Source organism: Stegodyphus dumicola, chromosome 11 (assembly GCF_044657685.1).
Source record: "Stegodyphus dumicola isolate Sdum_Otavi_A_Nest chromosome 11, ASM4465768v1".
NCBI lineage: Eukaryota > Metazoa > Arthropoda > Arachnida > Araneae > Eresidae > Stegodyphus > Stegodyphus dumicola.
The window spans coordinates 92,158,937-92,186,383 of record NC_140778.1 but is presented as its reverse complement, the minus strand read 5'-3'; the positions used below and the strand labels follow the sequence as shown (position 1 = coordinate 92,186,383).

Here is a 27,447-nt window from a genome sequence, read left to right as displayed (position 1 = left end):
GTAAGCGTCGGTAAATTTTCCCCTAACTTTGAAAATGCCGATTTATTTCCATGATGTTCGACTTACGTATTACTGTAAATGATTTATGTACACTGCGAAAAAAATTGGGGGGGGGAAGTTTTATATCACTCGTTCTACTAGGCCGATTGACGAAATTCAACTTGCGTTTTTCATGTCTCGAAAACGCGGCTTAGGACATGTCTTAGTTTTATATACGGCATTGTTCTAATATAGGTATTTTGAACCAAAATCGGACTTTTTCTGAAATGACATGCCAAGTTTTTTCCATATTTCAATTCTACAGCTCAAATTCTGCCAAACTGCCAAGTTTCGTAAATGTCGCATGAGTAGTTTTTAAAACATTAGCTCTCAAAATTTTAGCTCCTCAGTATTAATTTAATTTTATATACATTTATTAATATCTATTTTTTATGAAACTTACTTTGTAGAGACATTAGGTAATTTTTAAAACAGGAGACTTGAAAAATGAGCAACGCCCTTGCCGGGAATCGAACCACGAACCTCTGAAATACGCGCCCAGGGTGCAGACCACTACACCACGAAGGCATGCTAAGAAGGCGGGAGAAATACCTTATAACTTGCTCCTTTTTCCAGAATTTGAAATTTAGGTTTATTCCAAATAAAATTCACCTTTTTTATGATTTATTTAAACAATTTTTTTAAATAACTTTTATAAATTTTTCGAAAACATTTTTGAATTATAACCTATAGAAGTTTTACCATCATCTTAAGTAGATGTATTTCTAAGTATCCCTTCAAAAATAGAGTTTTTTATTCAAAATTTCCTAGGATATACGTGAATTTACATATTGGTGCATTTTTCCAATATGTAAATTCACGTATATCCTAGAAAATTTGAAATTTGGCATATTTGTTATAAGCGATAATAACGCCAAATGTGTTTTATGCATTTGGTTAAAATTATTTGAAATTATGAACTATGACTTTTTCCCGCTCGTTTACAATGAAAAAAAAAAAGGGGCGAAAGGAAAATAGGTTGCTATAAATAAAGAAGTTCGCCAAGTGAATTATTCTTGGCGCAAACTGAAAAAAATACGTCAAGATAAATTTTAAAATTTCTCAGTAAAACCAAACTTTACAAAATTTAATATTTAGGCATAATTGGAGTCGCAGAATTGAAATATGGAAAAAAATTGGCATGCCTTCAAAAAAGTCCGAGTTTGTGTCAAAATACCTTTATTAGAACAGTGCTATATATTAATCTAATATATATCCTAAGTCTCACTTTCGAGACATGAGAAACGCAACTTGAATTTCGTCAATGGACTCAGTAGAACGGGAGATATAGAACTGTCCCTTTTTTTTCCGCAGTGTACGTTAAAACACGTTGCATATTTAAAAGCAAACTCACGCCATAAAGAGGGCCTGAAAATAGTGGCTACAGAGTATAAATTTCTATTGAAACTACTACTACAAAACCACAACAAAAATTCCCCGACCCCCAAAAAAGCTGGAAAAGTCAAAGATATTTTAAATTATACGACTGATATATTATAAATTAAGCAAATTATGCGAAAAAAGAATGCGATGCGACACATTTTGGTAGAGCAATGGCCAAAAAATTGACTAAGCAAGTTGCCATATATTATGATACCTACGAAAAACAACCGTTTTGACGTTTACCGTATTTCAATAAAATTCATTATAAGAATGTAATTTTTTTTTCTGTTTTATATCGTATTTATCACAGATAGTCACCGGTGACTGACGCGGCCTCAACGGAAAGTTCAGTGCCAGTCACCGGTGAGTGACGTAGTGGTGGTGGTGGTGGTGGTGTACTTAATTATGGCAAAGCACACTAGGGCCATCTGCCTAAGGGGAGGGATGCCTTCGTGGAAGACTTTCTAAGGGAAACTGGTTCGTATACACGTTACACATGGGGAAAACCACGAAAACACCGATGCAGCCAGCCCGTTCGCGGGATTCGAACCTCGGACCGAACTACCAGTGTTCAGCGACTTTACCGCTCGGCCGCTGGGGCCTGAGTGATGTAGTACTCAACGTGTTAAGGAAATAACCCTATAGCCACTTTTTTCAAACACCTTGTATATAAGCATGAAGCTTTTTAAGAATACAGAAACTTTGAAAGCTAGAGATGTACATACGTATAACGAAGGAGACAGTGTAAAATCCGGCACCTCCCACGGCTGTAAAAAACCTGAGAATTGCGAACATGGCGAAAGATGGAGCAAAGGCACATAGGAAGCTCGAGCTCACATTAAGCACATACGAGAACAGGAGGGTAGGACGCCTGCCTACACTATTCAGAGAGGAAAAAAAAATAATTAAAATAAATGATAAAATAAATGCACGATTAATAAACTATGTTAAATAAAACATCAGTCCTTTTGTTATGAAGTTTATTTTTGCTAATGCGTTGTTAGGAATTTCACACATATGTAGATAATTTTAGTGAAATTATATAAGAATTTTTTAATATTTTTTTTATAATATAATATGAAAATCTTAAGAGCGAAACTTTGCTGAAAAAATCAGAATACAGGGAAAACAAACGAGTCTCTAACTTTGACAGTCTCTTTAACTAAAACAGTCTCTTTAACATTTGAGTCTCTTAAACTAGCTAGACAGTTTCTTTAACTAAAACAGTCTCTTTAACCTTGAGTCTCTTTAACTAGCTAGACACTTTCTTTAACTAAAACAGTCTCTTTAACCTTGAGTCTCTTTAACTAGCTAGACACTTTCTTTAACTAAAACAGTCTCTTTAAGTAAATGGCTTTCTTTCTTTCTTTTCGCCATCGACGGAACAGCTGGCCCACTGGGTTGGTGCTTTTCAGCCTGTTGGATCCTGTCGATGGAATTAAAAATAATATAAGTATAAATAAAGAGCTTAGTACTGTATCCTCCGGGGATTGGCGATACGAAACGAGGAACATTGAAATAAGGACAAGAACATGGAAAGTGCATGTTGAGGACTGCTGAGAATAAGCGGAACACTTTTCACTATTATGGTACATGTTAGGCATACAGTTATATTAAGGATGTGCTATAATAATCAGTCATCAGTAATAAATTACAAATTGTGGAATACATTAATTGAGTTCTGGATTAATCATAATATAAAATATAATTAAAAACAAAACAAAGCAAAAACAAAAACAAAACAATAAAAAAAGACATTAAGTAAGTTAATATATGTACAGAGCGGGCTGCTAATGGTACGGTGTCCAAGGAAAGAAGCCACCCCAGGCTGTCAGCAATGCTTTTAGCAATGGTAGTGTAGTCTCTAATGCGGCTGAACGTGTATTTATTCTTATATGTGTTCTGGAACCATGTCGGCATATTGATTGCAGTTGGTCTTTTGAAATGTGAATTCGCTGTGTGCGAGCAGTCAAACAGATAGTGATCTGGGTCACCAGTACTGCCATAAATACATTGGTCACTGTCTCTTAGGCGAAATCTATGAAGATAGAACATATATGAATAATGGCTATTTCGCTAAATAGCTTTGAGTAAATGACTATATCGCCGTCTTCTTGCCAAGCTGGCGATGCTTTTTGGCGACTAATTTCGCTTGCCAAATTTGTCGACCATTAGGCGACATTTTAGTCCGTTCCAATGTATGGTCCGGTCCATAATGGATATTTAACTGAAAAAGTGTTATTGATTATCTGTGTAACCATAACCGCATCCGCCCGTCATACGCCTTCCAGTAATTTCGAGAAATGGAAAGTACTAGAAATTCCTCGGCGGCCAGGAAAAAATATATACTACCTGCCACAGCATCAGTTTCTCAGTTCTTGTTAGTTCAGAGCGACTTCGGAGTACTGAGGTATCTCTGAGAGCTTCGCCTTTTAGATGCTTTTTTGCAGTGCGTTGTGTTTAACGTTCTTAGTAATTTGGAGTGTAACTACTGATTGTGTTCTGTGATACTGAGAAGAGCTGTATGAGTGATTTTGTGGAAGGTTCCAGAACTGTAAACTGTTTCTTTTAATAAAAATAAATGTTATCAAGCAGTCATCGGTTCAGTGTATATTCAATCTATTACGAACGCGTACGCATGCAAGAGTATTGTTTTTATGTTACTCCCTCTTTACACCTTTGAAAAGGAGACATCTATCTGAATCGCTTAAATTTACACTGAATTACTCTGAACTTGCAGTTGTTTGTGTTCTTATTAGTTGGATAATTGATTTGTTAAATTACTAGCTAGATGTTTATCATTCTCTGCAGTAAGTAAGATGTAAAAATACCAGCAGCTCCAATGTTCCTCCCATATCAAATAAGTTTAATCACTTGATAAAAAAATAGTATGATGCTTTCTAGAATACTTAAGATTCGTAAAACTTACCTATCTGATAACTGACCGAACACCAGCACGGCCACTAAGTATCCAACATTGTAAATCGACTTGGAAAAGGAAATTAGCCATTCTCGGTCACAAACGAGGTCCCACTGAAGAAAGGAAAAGTATGTGAACAACTTGAAATTACCTAAGCTTATAAAAAGTTAACACGAATTTAAAAAGAAATAGCTTCACTGAAGTTAACATGAAGTTAAAAAGAAATTAGCTTGACTGAAGTTCACAGGGATTTCAAGCCTTTTAAATTTTAGATATCAAATCTCTTTCACGATATTTTTTTTTTAAACCAGAACAAGATTTATTCAAGTTCCAATTTATTTTTCTAAAATCTTGTATTTAATTAGCGACCACGAATTTCGCAAAAAATTCTTTAATAGGGATTTAGCCTTGAAATCGCTAATATTTAATCCCTTTTTCTGGCCCAAAAGGGACGATAGTCCCCAGTGGGATTTTAGTCTTAAAACGGCATTTTGCGTTGAATCACTAAAACTACTAACTTCCCAAATTGTTGCCACAAATATTATCGTCCTGTATTATATTTAAAGAAATTAAACAATGAAGAATCTACATGAATATTGTAAAAATAAAAAAGGTACCTAGAGCCATCCAATTTTGAATAACGCAGTCCTCCAGTCGAACATTAGCACCTGAAAGACCGAATTTTGAATTTGTTTTATTGTCTATTTCATATCTGGTAAAACTCAAAAGAATTTTTGATTAATAAACTCAATGATTTCAAAGCGACCAGTGGCAACACTGTACAGAATAAAACATTTTTACCTCCTGCGCGCGAGACTGCTTATCCGAAATTCTAAAGATAAGCTATTTTTAATTATTTTGCATTATTGCCGTTGATTTGAGTTTTATGTCACGTGATGAACGTGATATATAATAAGTGAACACACAAAACGTTAATAATAAAAAGACAAACAAAGTTTTGTACAGCTATCTTAGTAAGAAAACTGAACATTAATATGATGAACTGAGAAAAGACTGAAAAACAAAACGGAAAAACGTATGCCAACACTTCAGGAATTCAAAACATATACTGCTACGCTACTTTTAAAATTTTTGTAACTTTGTTGTTGAATTGTATATGGCGTAAGTGCGAAGAAAATGATGCTTAAAAGTACGGCTAAAAAAAGACCTAAAAAAATGGGTTAGTAGGAGAGAGTTTAACTGTAGACTTGTAGCTTGCGAGGTCAGCGAGATCATAAAAAACATTAAAAAACTCTTTTGGGTGACCGTTTCGTTTTGAAACCTTTCAGTTTTTTTTCGGGGGGGGGATCTACTGTTGCTTGAATAACGATTTAATACATGGCATTACTAACATAAAGCGAAATGGTGGATTAAAAAAAAAAAAAAAACTCCTGACGTCAAAAATTCATTGTAGAAAATTCCTGAAGAAAGCTAAAAAATACTTTCTGGTAGGTACTTAAGCCTGTATTATTAAACAGTGATTACAACTTGCAAAACAAGATTACGAGGAATGAAAATGACGAGTTAAGTTATAAGGTCTTTCTGCCGCCTTCTTAGCATGCCTTCGTGGTGTAATGGCCAGCACACTCGGCGCGTGTTCGAAAGGTCCGTGGTTCCAGTCCGGGAGAGGGCATTGTTCATTGTTCATGTCTCCTGCTTCGAAATAACCTAATCTTTCTACTGTGGCGCCCGAATTAAAAAGATGGTTGATGATGATTCTCCACCACCAGGATTCGGCGACTGGGTACCCTAATCCCCAGTCACCCTGTAAAAGGGGGAGTACATAAGGTAATTCTCCCGCATTGTTAACAAGCCATCGTGGTGTAATGGCCAGCACACTCGACGCGTATTCGAGAGGTCCGTGGTTTGAGTTCCGGCGAGGGCATTGCTAATTTTTCAAGTCTTCTGCTTCGAAATAACCTAATGTCCCTATAAAGTAATTGTGATATCTGTTCTATATAAATACTTGCAAAATTAGGAAGTGAACAGAATGTTTTATACCTTATAGATAAAGGGAAAATATTTGAAATCGACGTCATTGTTTTTAGATGATGGTTACATCATCAAAACTGTCTTTAAACGGTACTTTATGCGTGGGAATTTGGAGTATTCACATGAAGCTCAGTTCTGCGACAAAACAGTATGTGACAAACTTGAAACATGTTTTGAAAAACTTTGAGTCTAAAATTATCGAAAAATAGACATCGTAGCAAAGAATCATAGAACAAACTATGCCAGTTTCCTCTTCTTCTAGAAATTCTGTCTTCTCTGACACAAATGATCCAAGTAAAAACAGCAGAAATACTTTGTCATTTGGACTTCGTATGCTAATGATCATTATTTTAAACTTAGTTCCGATCGACGAATTACGTCTTTCATATTTTGTCGATTTCTATTCTACAATGCAATTTCCGCTACAGAATTTTTAATTTCAAAGTGTGCCGATTTCCACTTATCGAAATAGTTCTTTCGCTTCAGGATCATGCCAGAATGCTAATATCTCATCGCGTCTAAAGAGCTACTTTCAATGGCACCAATCATGTTATCTGATATGGCAAAACATTATCATTAAGTTTGATTCTTTTAAAGGTAGCAGCTATCAAAATGTTAAATTGACAGTGATAAGTCAAGAAGAAATTTTCATTTCCAGTTCTTAATCGATGTTAGAAGCGACATATTTAAATTTAGAGCACGGCTCTTATAACTTCGGTGACATTTTGTGTTTTGCGACATCAGAGAATAATTGTTTACAGAAATACTCAATACTAGTTTTAATGAACAATAACCACTTTTTTCTTTGGGGGCAACATTCTCTTAATTCTAGTGTAAAGATTTGAATTTTCAAATGTGAATTGCAATTTTTATTATTATTCCTGGAATTTATAACGATTATAAACTTTGAAATTTAGCACTTACCTCGTCTATAATTGTAGAAGGATAGAAAGTTGAGTTATATTCCCAAGAAGTGCACTTAAGAAGATCACTTTCCACTATTGTGGCGTTGTCCGGCAATCTCCAGTAAGGCACTATATGACATCGTCCATCTACGCCTAGATGTTCAGGCGGAGCACTCCAGTTCTTCCATGCATCTACCGACACATTCTGGTGAAGTGGTCTGGAACACCAGAAATCAACGCCAGTGGGGGCCATGAAAGTCATTTGCAGATTATGCCATGCAGATGGAATAGAGGCAAGGAAGAGAAGAACAAAGATGTCCCTTTGCCAGGGTCCATAACCCCCTATAAGGTCGCTGACTTCGATACTATCTTTCGAATCCACAACAGAATCATCAACGATGTATTCTTTATAGACGGATTTACTGTCTTCATCGCTCTTGAGCGACATGTTTGCTCCGACTGTTGGTATGCGGATAAGATACTCGTAAAGGAAAGGCTTTCTCGAATCATTTGATATCCATTAGCGTTCCTGGAGAGAAACAAAATACTATTAATTATTTACTTTACATTTAATTTATTATGAGTGGGCTTTATATAGAATCTTATTTACCAATTAATGTTACTCAATAAATAAAATGTGTGACACTGCTGATATATACAGCATCTATTTCTATATTCATGATATACATAACTCTTAGAAAACAACGTAGGATTTATCTTATATTAGAGAAGGCGAAGAGGTAAAAATGTGTGTCCCGTGGACGTACTCAACTGATGGATGTTTACTAATGTTTTTATCCGAAACGTTGCGTACATTGAAGTTTTTGATTAATTTCAGCAGTTGATTTATTTTGTTAACTTTACTGATCAATGTTTCGCAAAGTTTGAATTATGTTGTACAGGGAAACCAGAAAATAACTGATCCAACTTCATTTAATCTTTATTTAACAGTATTTATTTATTATTTAATTTTGCTTAATCTTATCGTCAAGTTTAAATGCATATACAACTTTTCCTGTGTGTAACATGGATACTAACCAGTTTTCCCTAAAACATCCTCCAATGGGGCATCCCCTCTTTCCGTGTAGTGTCTAATGACACAGCATGTAATAAAATTTTAAACAAGTAATATAAACATTTTTAAAATAAATTCCTACTTAAGTCAACAATGAAATTTTTTATTTTAGTTACTTTTTATTAACATTATCAACAGTTTTTCGTTTTTAATTTATGAAGCTGATGGTGGTCTATAATTTCTCGTTCTATCCATCTCTTGTAATACTTCATTATTGCAAGGAACCTTTCCATTGAGTTTCGAGTAGTCAGGTTCTTCAATTAATATTCCATCTAATGATTTCACACGACTCAAGGCGACATGTGCTTGTCCTGCTGCGAAGAGTTTTCCTTTTGCAAGGAACCCATTTTAGAGGATTATATTTTAAACATATATTATTATCACGTTAACATAATAATATGGAGAAAATTTTCGCTACATAATGGAACATTACATCCACTTCATACAACTCTATAAAACTACGATTCTTTAATTTCATACACTTTAAAAATCTTTAGAACTTTGTCTTACTGTTGCCACTTATTTTTGTTAAATATTACTATTCCATTTATCACAGTCATGTACTATTATTTATAAGTTGTTATAAAATTAATTTTTATAGCACGTGAGAATTCCTAATAAACGGTCATTGTTTGTAAGTCTTACAATATATTTAATAAAAAATAAAATGTCATTATTGTAAGTCTTACAATATATTTAATAAAAAATCTGATGTGTACACCACATGACTTCCTTGTACGGAATATTAAATTATACGCATTTTTTATTGCATTTTATTTAAACTTATTAGATTGAATTAAACCTACTTCGCCGACAGCGCATAAACCACAATAGAACAAATGCATTCTTTAAAATTCACTTTGTTTACCATAGCGACACTCTGGCGCTAGGTTTCCTTAACAGTATTATATTTCATTCATATTATAACTCAGAATGCACAAAATGTATATTATTTAAAGAATTATCTAATCGTTGCCACATGTTCTATTCAAATACTATAATAAAGCTAGAACTATGTATAAAAGAAATTAAGCAAACAAAACAAAAAAGAAAAGAAACAGTTTTTCACAGACGATTGAGTATTTCTAATTTGATTAATTCAATTCTCACTTCGCGAGAAGGCAAAAATACATAAAAACTCAAATTATCTGTATTAAAAATTCCGAAGTAAATCTCAAACGCTTATTTCCTCGAAAAAATTCCAGAAAGAATTAAGCCTGATTTAATTGGCAATAATAAATGAATGCGTTATCTTTGTTGTTGCGAAGCTAAGTTCCTCTAGATTGGCAACAAATCCACTAGTCTCCTGTTTCAAATGTAAAGATCAATGGCCGCCATTAAAACAGGCTTAGCGGCAATTAAACAACTTTAAAATTGCTGATAATTCTAAAAATATTGCACACAGATTTACTAAAGGCATAAAAACTTTAACCGGAAGACAAAAACAACATAATTCAATCATTTTTAAAGCAAAAAATGTACAATTTACGAACATATAAGAGTAAAGAAACTGAGATCACTGAGCCGGGTAACAGAGTGGATATACATATAAATATATTTATATACGTTTGGTGCGGCCGATTGCAACCAAAATATACGAGGTGCACATCTACATGTTATAGCAGTCCTATATACAAAATTTCAACGTTCTGAGGCTACTTGTTTTTGAGTTATGCGAGATACGTACGTATGCACGTACGTACATACGTTCGTACGGACGCGACGAAAAATTCTCTTCAGAATTAATTTTAAAGCAGTTTTATATTTTTTTTTTTGAAGGAAAAGAGTATTTTATTCTGTCCTTACGTACAGATATCACGCAAAAACATCGTTAAATTGCATTCGATAGCGGTCAAAATGGATATTTTCGTTTAAATATGCTGCCTGAAACTTTTCGCGATTACAATACTTCCTTTTTACGTCGTACAAGGAAGTAAAAAAGAAACGGTCACTATTTGTAAGTCTTACAATATATTTTATAAAATACAGCATATCTTTAGTTCCGATAAACAGGAATAAATAAGTAGGAATTGACTTTAATATGTGAAAAAACTGTGTTAACATCAAGTGTCATCCACTACAAGTTTAAAAAAATGTGTTTGAACTTGAGTGGATGAATGAAAAGTATTTCATTAACGATTGAAAATTTGAACAATATATAAGAAGAGTGTGAGCTAATAGTAGGAATTAAAAAAAAAAAAAAAAAAAAATTAAATTTAGATTTATTCTCTACTTTTTAATTCTTTCCGTTCTCTTTCCCATACAATAAACAGTAGCGAGTTTCATGAGTTTGCTTATCCAATTCGTTAGAGCAGGACTTCTTAAACGTTTTTTAGTCGCGACCCCTGGATCCATATTTACTAAAATTTTGTGGGGCCCCATAAGCATTACGCAAATCCGACAGACGCGTGAGTGAAACCGTCAATTTTTTCACTTGTACTGTAATATATTATTGCAGTAGGTTAACTTTAATTTCTAATTTTAAGACATAGAGCAACATGAAAATTTTAAATAAGTAAAAGACGAAATGACAGCGTCACGCGCAAAGGAAGTAAAATGAACGTTTATATTATAAAAAGAATGCGTCGAAACGTTTTTTTTTTTTTTTTTTTTTTTTTTTGTCTGTGTTCTCTCTATCTATTTATCGTCTGTATTATCTCTATCTATTTATTATCTGTATTATCTTTATCTATTTTATCTATCTATCTATATCTATTTTCAGATACATTGTGTATAAATATTTGGTAGTTCTAAAATTATTATAATAAGTTAAAGAAATATCAAAACTGCTAAACGTTTTGGCGACCCCCTGCTGCAGGCCCCGCGACCCACAGTTTAAGAAACTCAGAGTTAAAGTATCGGAGGCTTACTAGTAAATAATACTGTACAGTGTTGCCACTGCTTAATTTGAAATCTTTGAGTTTTTTAATCAAAAATTTGTTAAAGTTATATGAAATACGTAATTCGAAATTAACATATTCGGTTAAATTAACAAACAAGGTAAACAAATTCGAAATTCAAAATTAAGGCTTCCAGGTGCCCATGTTCGGATGGAGGACTACATTATTCTAAATTTGATGGCTCTAGGTACCGTTTTTTTTTCACAACGCGAGAGACATACATTCATTTATGCAGATTCTTCATTAATTAATTTCTTTAAATATAATACAGGGCGGTAATACTTGGGGCAACAATCTGAAATGTGATTCGATGTAAAATGCAGTTTCGAGACTCTCTTCTGAGCTACAAAATTGAAGTTAGAGAATAAGAAAAAAATAAAAACGTGGCGTGGGGAAGAATCAGAAATTATTTCCTGAAAGGGAATCTGTTAAACTTATTTTCTCATCTTCACTGAGGGAAGCGAGATGTAATCGTGTTTTTTCATTACAAGAAGCATATGGAAATGATTGTTTTGGATTCCATAATGTGTTTCCTTCCCTTACACTCACGCCTTAAATAGGAATAGCCATTAGAGACTAGTTGAAGCTTTCGTAAGATGATAGAACTAATTTATAATCCATTCATTTTGACTAGTTGACTACTTGTCATAAATAAGTCAAGTACAGGTATTTATTTTAATGCATATTTAATATTTATATACGGTAATAAAACGTTTGAATTATAGAGGTTAAAAATTTTCAGTTTTAAAACATTTTTCATAAATAGAACCAAGAAAATCTTTTAGTATAGTTTCCGAATCAAATTTCCTTCTGTGAACACGAGGATAATAGTGAGTGAGTGAGGGAGGGAGAGTAAGATTATTGGCGCAAAACCAAAAATGATTATAATGACGCCAAACATGCACGAGGATAATAAATATCTAACACAAAAACAGGACGTTTTAATTTTTTCATTATATTGCTGAAAGTTTTACTATTGTTTATTATGTTAACTTCACTTAACCAAGACCAATTGGAAAAGTGGTCTTTAGTTACAAAGTGGTGACTCTGATTCTTCATGGGCATAGTTCTAACAAATAAAAATTTCATAGATCTGAAGCCAGTAATTTTACTGTGTTTGTAACATGTCTTTTCACTTAATTTGAGATTCTGACAACAGTAATTCTAAAACAATTCGGTATGAATGGAAAATAGAATTCATTAAAGAATCATAAAAAAATGTATAAAGGGAAAAAAGTACTTAAAGAAATCAAATATTTAATTTAACTATATTTTACATTACGACAGACCAATATGAATGGGTAATAAGAATGGCAAGGCATATGATTGTATCACCCATTCACTATCTCTACAGTAATTCTATATTCGTGAGGTAAAAATAATTCCCAATTAAAAAATGGCGAGACCAAGAAGACAATAAAGAAGTAATTAAACGAACAAAAAAAAAAAAAAAAAAAAAAAAAAAAATTCAAAACCCGTGTAGAGAAATCTAGATGAATTGTGTACAGACCTGCGGACGGTTTTCATAGTACAAATGAACAAACGACGAAACCACACAATTTCCCCTCCATTCTAAAAGAAGTTGTTAATTAGATTTAAAAAATCTGATGCTAACACCACATGATTTTTCTTGTACAGCCTATTAAATTATACACATTTGTTTCTGCACTTCATTTAAACATATTTCTTCGAATTTCATTAGAGATATATTTCTCATTCAATCAGTTCAGTTCTGACTTCCCGGCAAGTCAAAAATACATAAAAACTCAAACCACCTTCATTAAAAATTGCAAAATTTTACAATTAAAATTAGAATTTCTACGCAAAAATAAGCAATTCGGCCACAGGGCAGGAAGACAAAATTTTGGAGGCAAAAAACTGAAAGTACTTTTGGTCCCATTGGGCAAAAAGACACTGAAAGTGCAGAAACTGACTTTTTATTCACTAATTTAATAGAAGTTTTCAAATGTAAACAAATGGCGGCCTCTTTAAGCATAGCACCACTTAAAAAACTGTTAAATTGCTGATAATTCTACAACTACTGCAGATTAACTAAAGGCGTTAACATAATTCAATCACTTTTAAAGCAAAAAATGCACAATTTACCAACATACAAGATTAAAAAAATGGACTAACCCAGGCGGCTAATAGCGTGGGTATATATTTATATAATTCTGGCGCAGCTCATATGAACCAAAAGGGAGGTGCCCAACTACATGCTACAGCAGTCCCCATACAAAATTTCAACATGCTCAGGCTACTTGTTTTTGAGTTATGCGAGATACATGTATATGTACAGACAGATGTCACAAAAATATCTCTTTTGAATCCATTTTACAATCCCTTTTGGAAAAAAAGAGTTCTTTTTCTATCCGCACGTACAGATGGAAAAAAAAAAAAAAAAAAAAAAAAAAAACATTCAGACTGATTCGATAATGGCTATAATGAATAATTTCGTTGAAATATATGATATGCAAAACTTTTTGCAATTACAATACTTCCTTTACCTCGTACAAGGAAGTGAAAACTGACTTAAAAGATAATTATTTTTCTTTAATTTTGTTAGAAATACCTAAGAATTTTGCTTCCGTTTAATTGGGGTTTATGGCAGTTTTTGCTTCCTTCTACCCTAAGGTGTTACAACTGTAGAGGTTCAATTTTATTGTATGATAAGGCAATGGGATTTATGGCTCTTAAATGCATGATTTAGAGATAAGAACGTTGTTTACGAAAACCTGAAGTAAAAATACAGGATTCTTGTAAAATATAGCTGCACGTGTTACAAATATCAATCGACAATTTATTTCATAATTTGGTCGTACAAATTTTGTTTCATTTTGTTTCCAGAGAAATCAAAAATTAAAAAAAAAAAATGCATTAATATTTGAACTAAGTTTTAGTATTTCTTATTCCTTCAACAAATAGAATGTATGAAAAATGTAAACTTATGAAAAATATTTTAAAGCGAAATGCTAAATTCAAAATAATTTGCACTCTTGTGGTTTTTGCGGTTTTTTTTAAAGAATTTCTAAAGTTTAGAACACTGTAATTTTATAAGTAAAATCTATATTTTAGTTTAGAACAAGGCAAAACAGAAGTGTCAGGCACTTTACATTTTCATGCTAAAAACTTTTGTAGTATTAAATGCATCAATTTTGCTTATTTATAAATTAAAATCTAGATTGTATCCACTGCAAAATTCATACACTTGATCTGATGTTACTTTCAGACAAGTTACAACACACTTTGTGATATGCGATGAAGTTATTATCTCACTTATTTGTAGCATACCCAGTTTTGTGAAACTTTTTTGATATAATAATTATCAGCAATTAGTCATACAAAGTGTCTTAAAATGGTGTAATCAATTCTAAACTCTAACAATTTTTTACTGAAACTATTATCACCTTTTCGATTTTCAAAGGTTTCGAAGAATAGCTTTAAATTTTATAGAAGCCTAGATACATAAAGCATATCTGGTAGATTTGTCCAATGTTACTAGTGACCCAATGTATGGCCACCTCTTTTGCTTTATGTAAGTGAGATATATAGGCCTTGTGATATTTTAAATGAATTTATGACGGCTTTTTCAAGCATTACAGATTCTGACATTCTACAACAAGATTCTATTGACTCTGTTGCATGTTACTGAAGCTTAGTTACCATTTAGACGTTGTTGCCTGTACATAGAATGCGTGCATAAAAACTCAATGAGAATGTCTTTTAAATAAACTATAATAAAGATTTTGTAACGCCACCCAGAGGGTATAGTAGTTAGGGAAGCCTGACTGCGATTCTGAAGGGCCCGGGTTCGAATCTCGGAGAAGGCATGGATGTAATATTGTCTGTTCCTTCTTAGGTGGTAACGGTGGCCGCCTATTAGGTGCCTCCACAATAAAATGGCCACCACTTCTGGCCTTAGGAGTGGCAATTGCCGTTATAGGTGTTGAAAAATTACATTCCTACGTCTGCGACTGCGTTGAGCAGAAATGGTGAACTATATAATTGCGCGGAAGGATCCTTCCGACGGGGAGAGAAAGGGTTGTGTATCTTCCCGGTTCTGATGGTGCTAAAGACTGTACTTCTTGCCATGCCCATCCTAGGTGTTTGTCGACGTGGCTAGCAGCCGTGATTCTCTCGAGCGTGGTGCAGAAATGTGATGCATAGAGTGCTAATAAGGAACAGCAGAGTAGAAATAGGAATCTATCCAAGCATTCCAGATAATCTTTCTACATCGCCAGGTACCCACCCGCCTATCTGAATGGACTGTTAAGCAGGCATCAAATGATTTGTACCATTCAACTGTATTCCTATATTATCCATCGTACAGTGTCATAGTCTGACACGATATGTTCATCTGTTTTGTTAAACGGAAAGAAAGTAACCAATTAAATCGTATGTTTTCAACTTAGTGCAATTTGTATTTATACAGCAGAGAACCTCGGTTTTACACATAATAATGCGTTTAACTCTCAAGGTCTTTTAAAAAAACAAAATTTCAAAAACAACAATAGGCAAGTGTCTGCCATTGGGAAAAATGTAATAGTTAAAACTGGTTACACATTTTTGTAACATCTGTGTTACAAGAGTCAGTTACTAAAAAAAAAGTCAAAGGCTATTTATTATAGAAAACATGTGGCAGCCATAAATCGAAGGACACCGATTTATACCGAATGTTCAAAGAGCCAGATATTGTTCATTACATTTAAATGAGCCGCTTCAGTTCGGCTGGGCATTGTTTATTCGTATGAACGACAGTAACATACTACAAAGATTTTTTTTCTGCTAGATCAAGTAACACAAGAAGAAGTGGAAGACCTAGACTTCCATGGATAGCTGCTGCAGAGGAGGATTGTTTAGTCCTTAAAACTAAGAATTTGAGGAGTTTGGCTGCTAGTAGAGATGGTTGTAAGCTTAATGTGAAACCGCACACTCAATTGATCAATGTTAAACGAATTTTGCATACTGCGCATGCCCAGAAGAGAATCTGGCGCAATTACGAGTTTGGCACAATTTTAAAAGATAAATATGGTGTATGGTTGATATTGTGTTATCTGGGCGTAAACAGTTCGCGGTTTAAAAACTTGTTACGTTGTCAGTTGCTTCATTACTGGAAGTGTAAATATCGATTGTAAACTATGCAAATTTTCGTTTCAGAATGATTAAAAAACAGGAAACATTACAAGATATATTAGCTGAATGTTTATTGATTATACTTTTGAGAAATAAAAGGAATTGATTATTTACCACACGATCCATTTGTATACACTTTAACAAATTAAGGAATCAATCCATTTTAAATTACTGAATTAAAGTCAAAGAAATTATTATAAGTAACTGATATTAAATATAATGTTAACAAAATACACCAAAATGAAATGAAACAGAAGCAAATGCATTAAGCACAAAGAAACTTCCGTAATATTATAATTGTAAACAGTCGATTAAGACCTACATGGCGGACAAGCTTGTATAACGTTACTTGTGCCCCCCCCCCCCCTCTAGTCGCCAGTATTTCCTCTCACGCCAACGGTACAACACTGAGCATGTGCAACAAGCGAAATTCTTTAACAATGATCAATTCAATGTACGGTTTGCTGTTACGCGTGGTTGTAAACGTCTAGTTCAGAAGGCTTTGGACCACCCTGACCTGTCGCCTATAGATGATGATGATGATTATAAATCGAAAATGTCTGCCTTCGATACATTGATGAAATATGTTTTAATGTATTATTGCTTAACTAAATTCTTACATTGCCTTGTTCAAAAATATTCAACCTGCTTCTTGTTTTTTCGTAGTAAATTATTAACTTAACTAAAGCCTGCTTCGACAAGAGCAGGAAAAGTTAAATAATGTTATTCGGTATCAACTTTTATTTTTGAAGACTTATATTTCGAAACTTGCATAAAAAAAGGGAGGAGCAGTTCTGTATCTCCCGTTCTCCTAGGCCAATTGGCGAAATATAACTTCCATTTTTCATGTCTCGAAAGCGCGAGTTAGGATATATATTACATTTATATAAAACGTTGTAATAACATAAGTATTTTGACATAAAATCGTACTTTTTCTGAAATGGCATACTTATTTTTTCCATATTTCGATTCAAAGACGCAAAACTGCAAGGTTTTGTAGAAAGCGTGCTAGTAGTTTTTAAAAAATTAACTCTCAAAATTGTAGCTCCTCAATGTTAATTGAATTTGATATATATTTATTAATATCGCTTTCTTTATTAAACTTATGTGATTCTACCTTTCGTAATTCGAGATTTAGGTTCAATGCAAATAAAATTCGCGGCTGTTTTTAATTTATTTTTTACAGTTATGTTTTTAGTAATTTTTATAAATTTTAGGAATACATTTTTGAATTATGGTGTACAAAATTTTACAACCACCTTAAAGTTGATGTATTTCTATGCACACCTGAAAAAAAAAAGAGTTTTTTTTTGTTCAAAATTTCCAAGATACATGTAAATTTATATATTCGCGCGTTTTGATAGTTGGCATATTTGTTATAAGCGTACGCCAATTATGATATTTAATAAACAAAGTTAAAGCACAAAATGTTAAGAATAAGAAGACGAAAAACACTTTTGCTAGCCATTTTAACTAAGAAAACTGAACATTGATATGATAAACTGAGAAAGGCTGAGCTGTAAAGTCCCTGAACGCTGGTAGTTCGGTTCGCGGTTCGAATTCCACGAAAGGGCTGACTGCAAGGGCGTTTTCGCGGTTTTTACATGTGTAACGTGTTAAAACGAGCCAGTTTCCCTAAGAAAGTCCTCCACGAAGGCATCCTTCCCTTCCGTGAAGTGCCTTAGTGTGGAATACGTAAATAATAATCATAATAATAATAGAAATTTCACGGAAGAATATATACAGTATTCTAAATTATCATGTGGAACATGTTTACGTATTTTAAACTTACTTTAAAGGTACAATAAACTTGAAACGGATATAAGGTTTGAAAAGTACAGAATTACTTTAATATAGCTGAAGGATCTTTAAAGTTTTGAAGAACATATTTGTTTCCGCTTTATGTCAATACTTATCTGTCAATGTTAGCTTAAAAGAGATCACCGAGAAAACATGTTATATCTGTAAGCTCTTACCTATGACCTTTTTTTGACAAAATAACATAATTTGGTGAAATGAGGAAGAAGCTTAAACCAATTTTCTATCCTCATTTATAAAAAGCAATCAGGGTTTAAATTCAGATGGAGTTTGAATCTAGTATTTCTCAATTTTTGAACGGAATCTTTCAACAAGCAAAGCATCGTTCAAAGCAAGGAAATCGTACCAGAACACTGCCCACCAGCGGCCGAGCGGTAAAGTCGTTGAACACTGGTGGTTCAACCTGCGTTTAATTTTAGCTGGCTGTATAGGTATCCTCCTGGGTTTTTCCACATGTAACTTGTATACGAGCCAATTTCCCTAAGAAAAATCCTCCAAGAAGGCATCCTTCCTTTTACTCAGCTAGTTCTAGCGTGCTTTGCTAAAATTAAATACACCAAACCAAAACGTACCGGAGCACCCCGTTATACGAAATGATATTTTGTTGTATAATTACATTAAATATAAACACAACATTTTGTTGTTAATGCAAAAATTCTTTTATAATCTAGCATGACTGATATCGATATTAGGGTACTATTCGGTTTTGAGGGCCCTAAAAAATAGCCAAATTATTGTTAATGCCAGTGCTGCCAAAAATAATTGCGGCAACCCTAATGCAAAAAAGGAAGTATAATAGTAAATAATCATCTAAGATTGATGTTTTAATTTAGATGAAAGGTTAATTTCATATAATACTTTATTATTATTATAATTTATATAAAAAGCCTCAATGAAAGCGTAAGACTGAATGAAAGCGTAAGAGTAACTTATTTCAGATCATTATTATAATTTATATAAGGATTGCTAAACATAACTGAACGGATGCCTGCATCGCTATTTCGCTACTGAGTTATCGCTAAAACATAATGTCATCTCGTTGGTTGTTCAATTATAATTTTCTGTAACGAATGATGCTTTTTCTTTGGAAAAGTTCTCGGTTTAAAGTGCAGAATCGCCCACTTATTTGTTTGCCGCCTTTTACAAGGGTAAAAACAATTGGAATTTTGTCAATTTTCTTTTACTTTTTAAGTGAAAATAGGTCGATGTGTACATAGATAAAGTCAAGGGTGTGCGCAGTGCTATTTTTGTGCAATTCTGGGATTTTTTTTTCAAGTGAAAATAGGTCGTTGTATACATGGATACCGGGTATGTGCAATTCTTAAAAACGCGTCAAGCAGTGGTTGATTCTGCACTTTCCCCAAAATTCTATTGCAGACTTTTCGGCATGGGCAATTCCCAAATTGTTCAATCCATAGGATATCAAAAAAGGATTTAAAATAAAAAAATGATTTAAAAATTAAACTAGTATTTTAATGGCGTCTTAAGAAATATAGAACTATATAAACTTACGCAAACTGAAATCAGCGCGTACGCTAGATTTGGCGCGCTGTTAAATGGGCGCGTTTGCTAGATTTGGCGCTTTTAGGCATACATTTTCGCTGCAATTATTTTACGGTCCTCAAAACGGAATAGTACCGATTATTAGTTACAAAATCTATGACTCACTTTCCTTTAGTTTTGTTTCGCCTATTTGATTATAGTAAAGCACGACAGGGCTATCTGCCTAAGGAAGAAATGAATGGAGAAGATTTTTTAAAAAAAACTAGCTCGTATCTACGTTAGACATGCGTATAACGCCCATACAGCTATCCCGTTTTTCTGAAATCGAACCAAGGTCGAACTACCAGTATTCAGAGACTTTACCTCTCGGTCAAATGTTATTTTTTTATGACGATGAATATTTATGGACTTCTACTACCCATCCGGTTAAGAAGGCTTTACATGAATTATAAATTATAAGGAATAATAAGAATCAATTTTATATGAGCGGGAAGACTGCAGTTCGAAACTCTTCTTTACCCTCGGTGTATTGTATGCCTTATTATCATTAATTTAATTGCCTTTCATTTGTTCTTTATTTCATTTCGTTTTTAGGATGCATTGGTTTAATATAACATATCATTCTTCTGTCTCCGATTTATATCAATATACAAACATTTATTGCCATCAAATAATATCGCCCTTATTAAAGTAATTAAATAATGAAGAATTTGCATGTATGTAAGCAACTTTCTCGCAGTGTGAAGAAACAACGATACCTAGAGCCATCAAAGTTTGAATAACGTAGCCCTCCACCCGAACATGGACACTTGGAAGTCCGAATTCAGAATTCTGAGTTTTAATTACCTATTCCATATTTTGTAAAACTTTAAAGAATTTTGATTAACTAACTGAACGATTTCAATGTGAACAGAGACAACACTCTCCGGAATATAACATATTTAATTCTAGTGCGCGAGACTGTCTATCAGAAATTCTAAAGATATGCTGTTTTTAAATATTTTGTGATTTTTTGCCGTTTAATTGAATTTGATGTGGCCAAGAATGTGATAACTTAATAAAGTGCACACAAAACGTTAATAATAAAAAGACAGAAGTTTTATAAAGCCAGCTTAGTAAGAAAACTGAATATCAATATAACGAACTGAGAAAAGACAGAAAAAAAAAAAAAAAAAAAAAATCATAGAAATGCATGCCATTACTCAACGCTTCACGCTGTGTTCAAATACAAAGAAAATGCTCCAAACACACGGAAAAATAAGTAAATTGTGTACGTAATAGGACTGCAATAAAATTATTTTCATTGCATGAAATAATATCAGTAACTATAAGAGTATATTTATTGTTCTACGAAGTATTTTTACAAAAATACATTTTTTAATGAAATCCAATGAAAGGAAAATTTTGCAAATATTTGACGGTGCGAAATTGCAGAATTAGAGACATGTAAGAAATTCTGGATGAAGACTACGTTTCAGATGACATGGTATTATTTTGTATTCTTTAATTAGCATTTGGAAGATAAAAGATAACAATGAAATTCTGTACAAAAAGACATTTATGAATTCAAAATGTTTTTATAACATGCTATATATATATATATATATATATATATAATAATTTATTTCCTAAACCGTATTGATTAATTGATTATATTATCTCCTAAGTTTAATTAAAGTAGAATTATTTTAAAAGTGTGCATCCATACTGGTAAGTTATATTTTGAAAGATGTTTTGAAGTAATTTGAAAGCAAAATGTTCTGTTGTTAACTGTTGTCAAAATGTTAAACATTTTGCTTTCAAATTACTTCAAAACATCTTTCAAAATATAACTTACCAGTATGGATGCACACTTTTAAAATAATTCTACTTTAATTAAACTTAGGAGATAATATAATCAATTAATCAATACGGTTTAGGAAATAAATTATTATTAACTAACTTTGCAGCAATTGCGCAAGTAATAATAACTTGTATTCGCACTAAATGGATTTAAGTTCATACAACATTATATATATATATATATATATATATATATATTTTTTTAAATTTTAAACGCCGATTCTTAAAACTCTGAACCAGTCTTCTTGAATACTTGTCTTTATCCAGCATTTGTTTAATTATTTAATTCCAAACCTTTCATAGCTATTTCTGTTTTTCACGCCACGAAAACAAAAAAATACTAAATACTTTGAATTAGACTTCTATTCCTTTGTTTAATATTTGTGCGCGAAGCCTTCATTATATTACTTAAAGTATATTATATAAAGTTTATAAAATAATAGGTTATTATACAGCATAATTTGTAATACTTAAAGCTCATAGAACAATAGGATATAATATTTCATACAGCATAATTTTTCATACTTAAACCTTATAAAGTAATATTTACTACAGCAATGATTTTTAAAAGTAATTTTTTAAGCCTTTCAATCCGTTCTTAACTATTTTTACCTTAAAATTTTCGAAATTTCAGCCGTAAATATTTATGCCACATACTAATATTTATATTAAGTTCTGTAATATTTTACGCACAAATGTTTCTCGGTATTATAGCAATTAAAGAACATTCAGTAAGAATTATCTTTACTGAAGTAAAATCATAATAGAAACCAACGAAATATAATAAAAAACCACATTATAAAAAACGAATTCTTCTGCTTAAAAAGCGTGAAAGCGCTTCTTTTAGAAAACAAACCTACTCACCTTTATTTCCTTCCAAGTTACATATTCATTTATCCATTTCCGCGGAAAACCGTTAGTGTAACATTACACGAAATTCGAGCTCGAAATGTCGTCTGCGCCTTGAGGTAGGAACTCTTTACGTCAGCGAAGGGAGACGAAGTGAAACGGTTTGGTGCCACTCCGCCGCATATTGATCTCTTTGTAGGAAAATATTAAAGGCAGTTGCCCTTAGGCAATGCACAAAGGTTGATCTCTGTTACTAGGTGTGTTTGTTTTGGTTGATCGAAAAGATTTCTTTTGCATATTTTTAACACATTTAGTGCTCAGCAGAAGAGGAAATTGCATAATATTACACGCACATCACGTTTGATCGATACAGATTGATACACATTATGATAAAAACTGCATATTAATGGCTGAATTTGTTTTTTGAAGAATCACTTAGCTACAATTTATTAACTATTTCATTTCAAAAAGAAAAAGAATGCTGTCTTCTTTCAATGTAATTTGAGTATGTCGGAATTTAGAATATGGTTGTCAAAGGAAGATGAAGTTGATATTAAAGAAAAAATTAGCATTTTTTAAAGTTCAAAATTCAGAAAGGGGGAATGGGCCAAAAAGAATAAATATAATCGAAAGAACATCCCTAACAATTTAATATAGACAGCCTTCTTAAGACAATCATTTACATTTCTAGAGAACTTTGGACTTCAATGAGGTGGTCGTCTTAGGGAAGATGACTATCGGCGAGTTTAATTACCCCTCTACGTAATGGATTCATCCTTTTCATTTCTTTTGGAATTTATGAAAGAAACAATTTGTAACGAAGAGTGTAGTGTATCGATTTATTAATGAAGTTATAAGGTATTTCTCCCGCTTTCCTAGCGTCCTTCGTGGTGTAGTGGTTCTGCACGCTAGGCTGGTATTTCAGAGGTCCGTGGTTCGATTCCCGGCGAAGGCGGTTGCTATTTTTCATCTTGTCTGCTTTCAAAAAAATACCTAATGTCTCTAAAGTGGCGCCTGAACTAAAAGGGTTGTGGATGATGATTCTCCGCACTCAGGATTTGGCGACTAGGTCCCCTAAAACCCTAGTCGCCCTTTAGAAAGGGGAGTATATAAGGTATTTCTCCCGCTTTCCTAGCCTCCTTCGTGGTGTAGTGGTTCTGCACGCTGGGCCGGTATTCCAGAGGTCGGTGGTTCGATTCCCGGTGAAGACGGTTGCTATTTTTCATCTTGTTTTTTTTCAAAAAAGTACCTAATGTCTCTACAAAGTATTGTTCGACCGTCTGAAGCGCAACCCTGGTTGGCATTCTGCCAAAACACATAGACTCGTCCAAAAGGGGCGGTATTATTTGCTGCGACGAGAAATGTCTTCTCGTCTCCGGAAAGAGCTATGCTGGAGGGAAAGAAAGTCCCCATCCTTCTACCCTATTTTGAGAATAATTCGGTCCGAATGCGTGTTTGCGTTCATGGTCGCGGATAAGGCGGTCGAACTATACCAAATTATTTTTTTTCAAAGAGTTTTTCCACACTCTCGCTGAACTCGCAATCTACCAGTCTGCTATTGCACCTACACTGCTAAGCCATTACTTTTTGCATTTTTATCTTTATTATTAAGCATAATTTTCTTCGCACTTAAGCGGCTATATACATTTCAACAGCAAAATTATAAATTTTAAGAGGAGCATGTGTTTGGAATGCCCGATGAAATGCTAAGTGTAGGCATAAATTTTTTTTTTTCAGTCTTTTCTCAATTTAACATATCAATGTACAATTTTCTTAGTAAGATGGTTCACAAACTTTTTTTTTCTTTTTTTTTTATAAACGTTTTGTGCGTTAATAATGCGTTATTGATTAAATATCATGCTCTTTTCACTTACGCAACATAAAATTCAGCTTAACTGCAAAAATCACAAAATATTTGAAAACAACATAACTTTAGAATTTCCGATATACAGTCTCGTGCTCTGGAGATAACAATGTTTTAATCTGTACAGTTCTGCTTTCAAATCGTTGAGTTTGTTAAAAATTCATTAAACACTGTGGCGGTAGCTGTTCTTCTCGCAAGCAGACAGTATAAGGCTTCGCGTTTTTCATAGACACGATGCGAGCGTTAATGAAGCCAGCAGCTATTTTTGATGATAGTAGAACTTCAAGAGTGACCTTTCTGGAACAATTAGACTCACTTTACCCAATTACAGAATTGCGAAAAATCACCAAAAACCTCTGCGCAACATAAACTGTTGGACTAACTGTGACAAAAAGATTGCCCTCTGGTAGAGAAGAAGCCAGAGAAGAACTTAGTAAAAGCCAAGTGTCTAACTTGATACGTTGTATCAGACTCTAGCTCTGTAATTTTCTTAAAGTTAAATGTAATTTCCGTGTGTAACTTAAACCTATTAATAAATACTTGTTACACTATAGAGGATTCTTCTATAACCCTATCTAAACGACCTCCTCACAAAGTGGCGCCCAACGTGGAGCGTCAACTATAACCCAAACTACCATAAACAAAGACTCACTTGGCCTTTTAAAATAGTTTTAATTAACAAAACACAATTATGATAAAACATTACAATTAAGGGCGTTATAATTACACATTTAAGTTACAAAGTAAATCGCGTGGAACAACATCTCGGGGAAACAGCATGCTTAGTTCATGACTCCCGTACATCGACTGACGGCTATTATCTTTTTTGGCCGGGGTTTATTCTGGCGGCCGCTAGGTGGCGCTCGTTGAGCCGTGGGGTTACATTGGTAAATTTGTGTTAGGATAAAGGGACAGTGAGAATACAGATTTGACGTATTTAAAACTGCCCTTGTGAAAGCATCCCTCATGGTGAAAGAGAGGAGAAAATTCAGAAGCGGAACTAGTATTTGGTAAATATCAAACTAAGATCGAAGAGTTGATTGAGTTCATATTAAAGGAAAATGCTAGTATGGGAAAACGCCCGATGCAGATTTGTTGCCTCAAATTCAAGATTTTAAGGAATTACGAAACCCGAGTACACTGGATCAGTTATTTGAGCTAGCAGTGAAATTAGAAAGTTAGAAAGTTGGCGAGTATCAGTGAGTACAAACACAGCGGAATACGAGTAGAAATCGAACTGATGTTTTCGTAGATTTATAGAGGAAAGAAGCCTACGGATTGACGGTAGTATACGTTTCGATAGCTCGAAGAAATTTCCAGTCACGGTAATGTGATCTAGATGTCGCCAAAATCCAGTTTTTATTAAAAGTTTAATTTCAAAATTCATATAATTGTTAAAACAGCGAAGATAATATAAGAATTTTTTACCCAAATTATTCTTCACAATTAATAAGTGTTTGTTGTCCAAACAGATAAAATTTGGAATTTAGAATTTAGATATTTTAACGACGGGTATTTTAAAATTTCTTCGAAGGCATCCTGATGCCCAAGGGCACTTGTGTTGCAGACCCCTGGTTTAAGTAATCCCTGTAGAAAGTTAATGTAAGCGAAAAGTATTCAAGAATTGCATAATTTTTTGTAAAATTAAAATTAAAACCAAAATTGAACTCAGAGAAATTACACCAAAACTTCGGGGAAAAAGAAAAAAAAATCTATCTAAATAAATGCGAACAATCACTTTAGATTGAGAGATGTTAAGAACTTTTTTTTTTTTTTTTTTTTTTTTTTTAATAAATAAAAATGGATATATTTTGCATTTCCCGAGACATTTACATCAAGGGGATGGTACCTAGAGAAGCATAAAAGAATATTAACCTATTGCTGTGTATGCAAAGGTATGTGGGGTGTAATAAAAAAGGGATGTCCGAAAGAAATGCCACCGACACTCCAGCACTACGGACGATATTTTTAGCCCAAAGGAGCGTTAGCTCAGAAGGGCTATTAATTTCGTTTTGGCATTTTGCATCGATTCACTTTCTGCGTTGTTTCACTTTTAAAACTGTTGCCACCAAATATTACAGCCATGTATTATGTTTAAGGAAATTAAATAATGAAGAATCTGCATAAATGTATGTATGTTTGTCGCATTGTGAGAAAACAACGGTACCTAGAGCCATCAAATTTTGAATAACGTAATTCTCCTCCGAATATGGGCATCTGGAAACCCAAATTTGGAATTTAGAATTTGTTTTATTATCGATTTCATGTTTTGTAACACTTTAACGAATTTTTGATTAAGAAACTAGGCAATTCCGAAGCGAGAAATGGCAATACTATTAAGAAAAAATCAGCTCTAGCGCCCGAGACTGTGTATCGGAAATTCCAAAGGTATGCTCATTTGGAAATTATTTTGCGATATTGCTGTTGAATTGAATTTTATGGTTTAAGTGCGAAGAACATGATATTTAATCAATAAAGGTAATGCAGAACACGTTAAAAACGCTCGTTTGGGCGTAATGTAAAATCTGAAAGCTTTTAAATTTTTTTAGTTTTTGATACTTACGTTTGTGAATTTATGTTGCGACGGCAGTATGCAGATTCTAGTTCAGATAATTTTAAACAGTTTTTAGATGTTAAGGAATTCTATGTGCCACACACCGAAGACATCGAAATTTCTAAACAAGGTTAAGTCGATATTTTCTTTTTGTACTTACGTATTATCGCAACCAGGTTGACGCTATTTGTAAGTTTGAGTAAAAAATTATGAATAGAAAGAAAATGTACATTTATTAATTACAGATAATTTTTAATACAGTTTTTTATATTATTTTGTTTTAAAATATAAAATAGCAATTAAACCCTTCCGGTTTCGAATAAGTTGCAGAATTATTTTTTCGGCGGAAATCTTTTGGCTATTGCTTTTAGCACTGATTGAAAACCGTATTCGCCATAACCATGTACACGTCGACTTATTTTTACTTAAAAAAACATCCCAGAAATGCACAAAAAGGGCATTGCGCACACTCTTCACTTTATTAATGTACACTGCTATTTTCTCATAAATTACAAAAATTTGCACGAAAATGCAGGAAAATTTTGTGAATCTCCACATGCTCTTTTTACAAAACTACGTATAACACGTAGGGTTGCCGTAAGTAGGGTCGCCAAATTTCGCAATTTATGCGAATTTTGGCCTGGTTGCGTTAATACGTAAGTACCTTTCT

At 33.3% G+C, this 27,447-nt stretch overlaps 1 protein-coding gene across 2 annotated transcripts in view; it reads right to left on the bottom strand.

The window, feature by feature from the left end:
- LOC118192020 (organic cation transporter protein-like) overlaps positions 1-27,447 on the bottom strand; it is a 99,085-nt gene that overhangs the window by 25,225 nt on the left and 46,413 nt on the right. Inside the window, exons 1-4 of one of the 2 annotated variants that reach the window (XM_035362898.2) lie at positions 22,375-22,530; positions 7,259-7,768; positions 4,352-4,455; positions 2,148-2,302 (exon numbers count right to left, since the gene is read on the bottom strand). In XM_035362898.2, the coding sequence (XP_035218789.1) occupies positions 2,148-2,302; positions 4,352-4,455; positions 7,259-7,687 (688 nt within the window). In that variant the 5' untranslated portion in view covers positions 7,688-7,768; positions 22,375-22,530. Of the gene's footprint in view, positions 1-2,147; positions 2,303-4,351; positions 4,456-7,258; positions 7,769-22,374; positions 22,531-27,447 lie in introns of those variants that run through there. The other variant, XM_085826994.1, reaches the window with a different exon arrangement.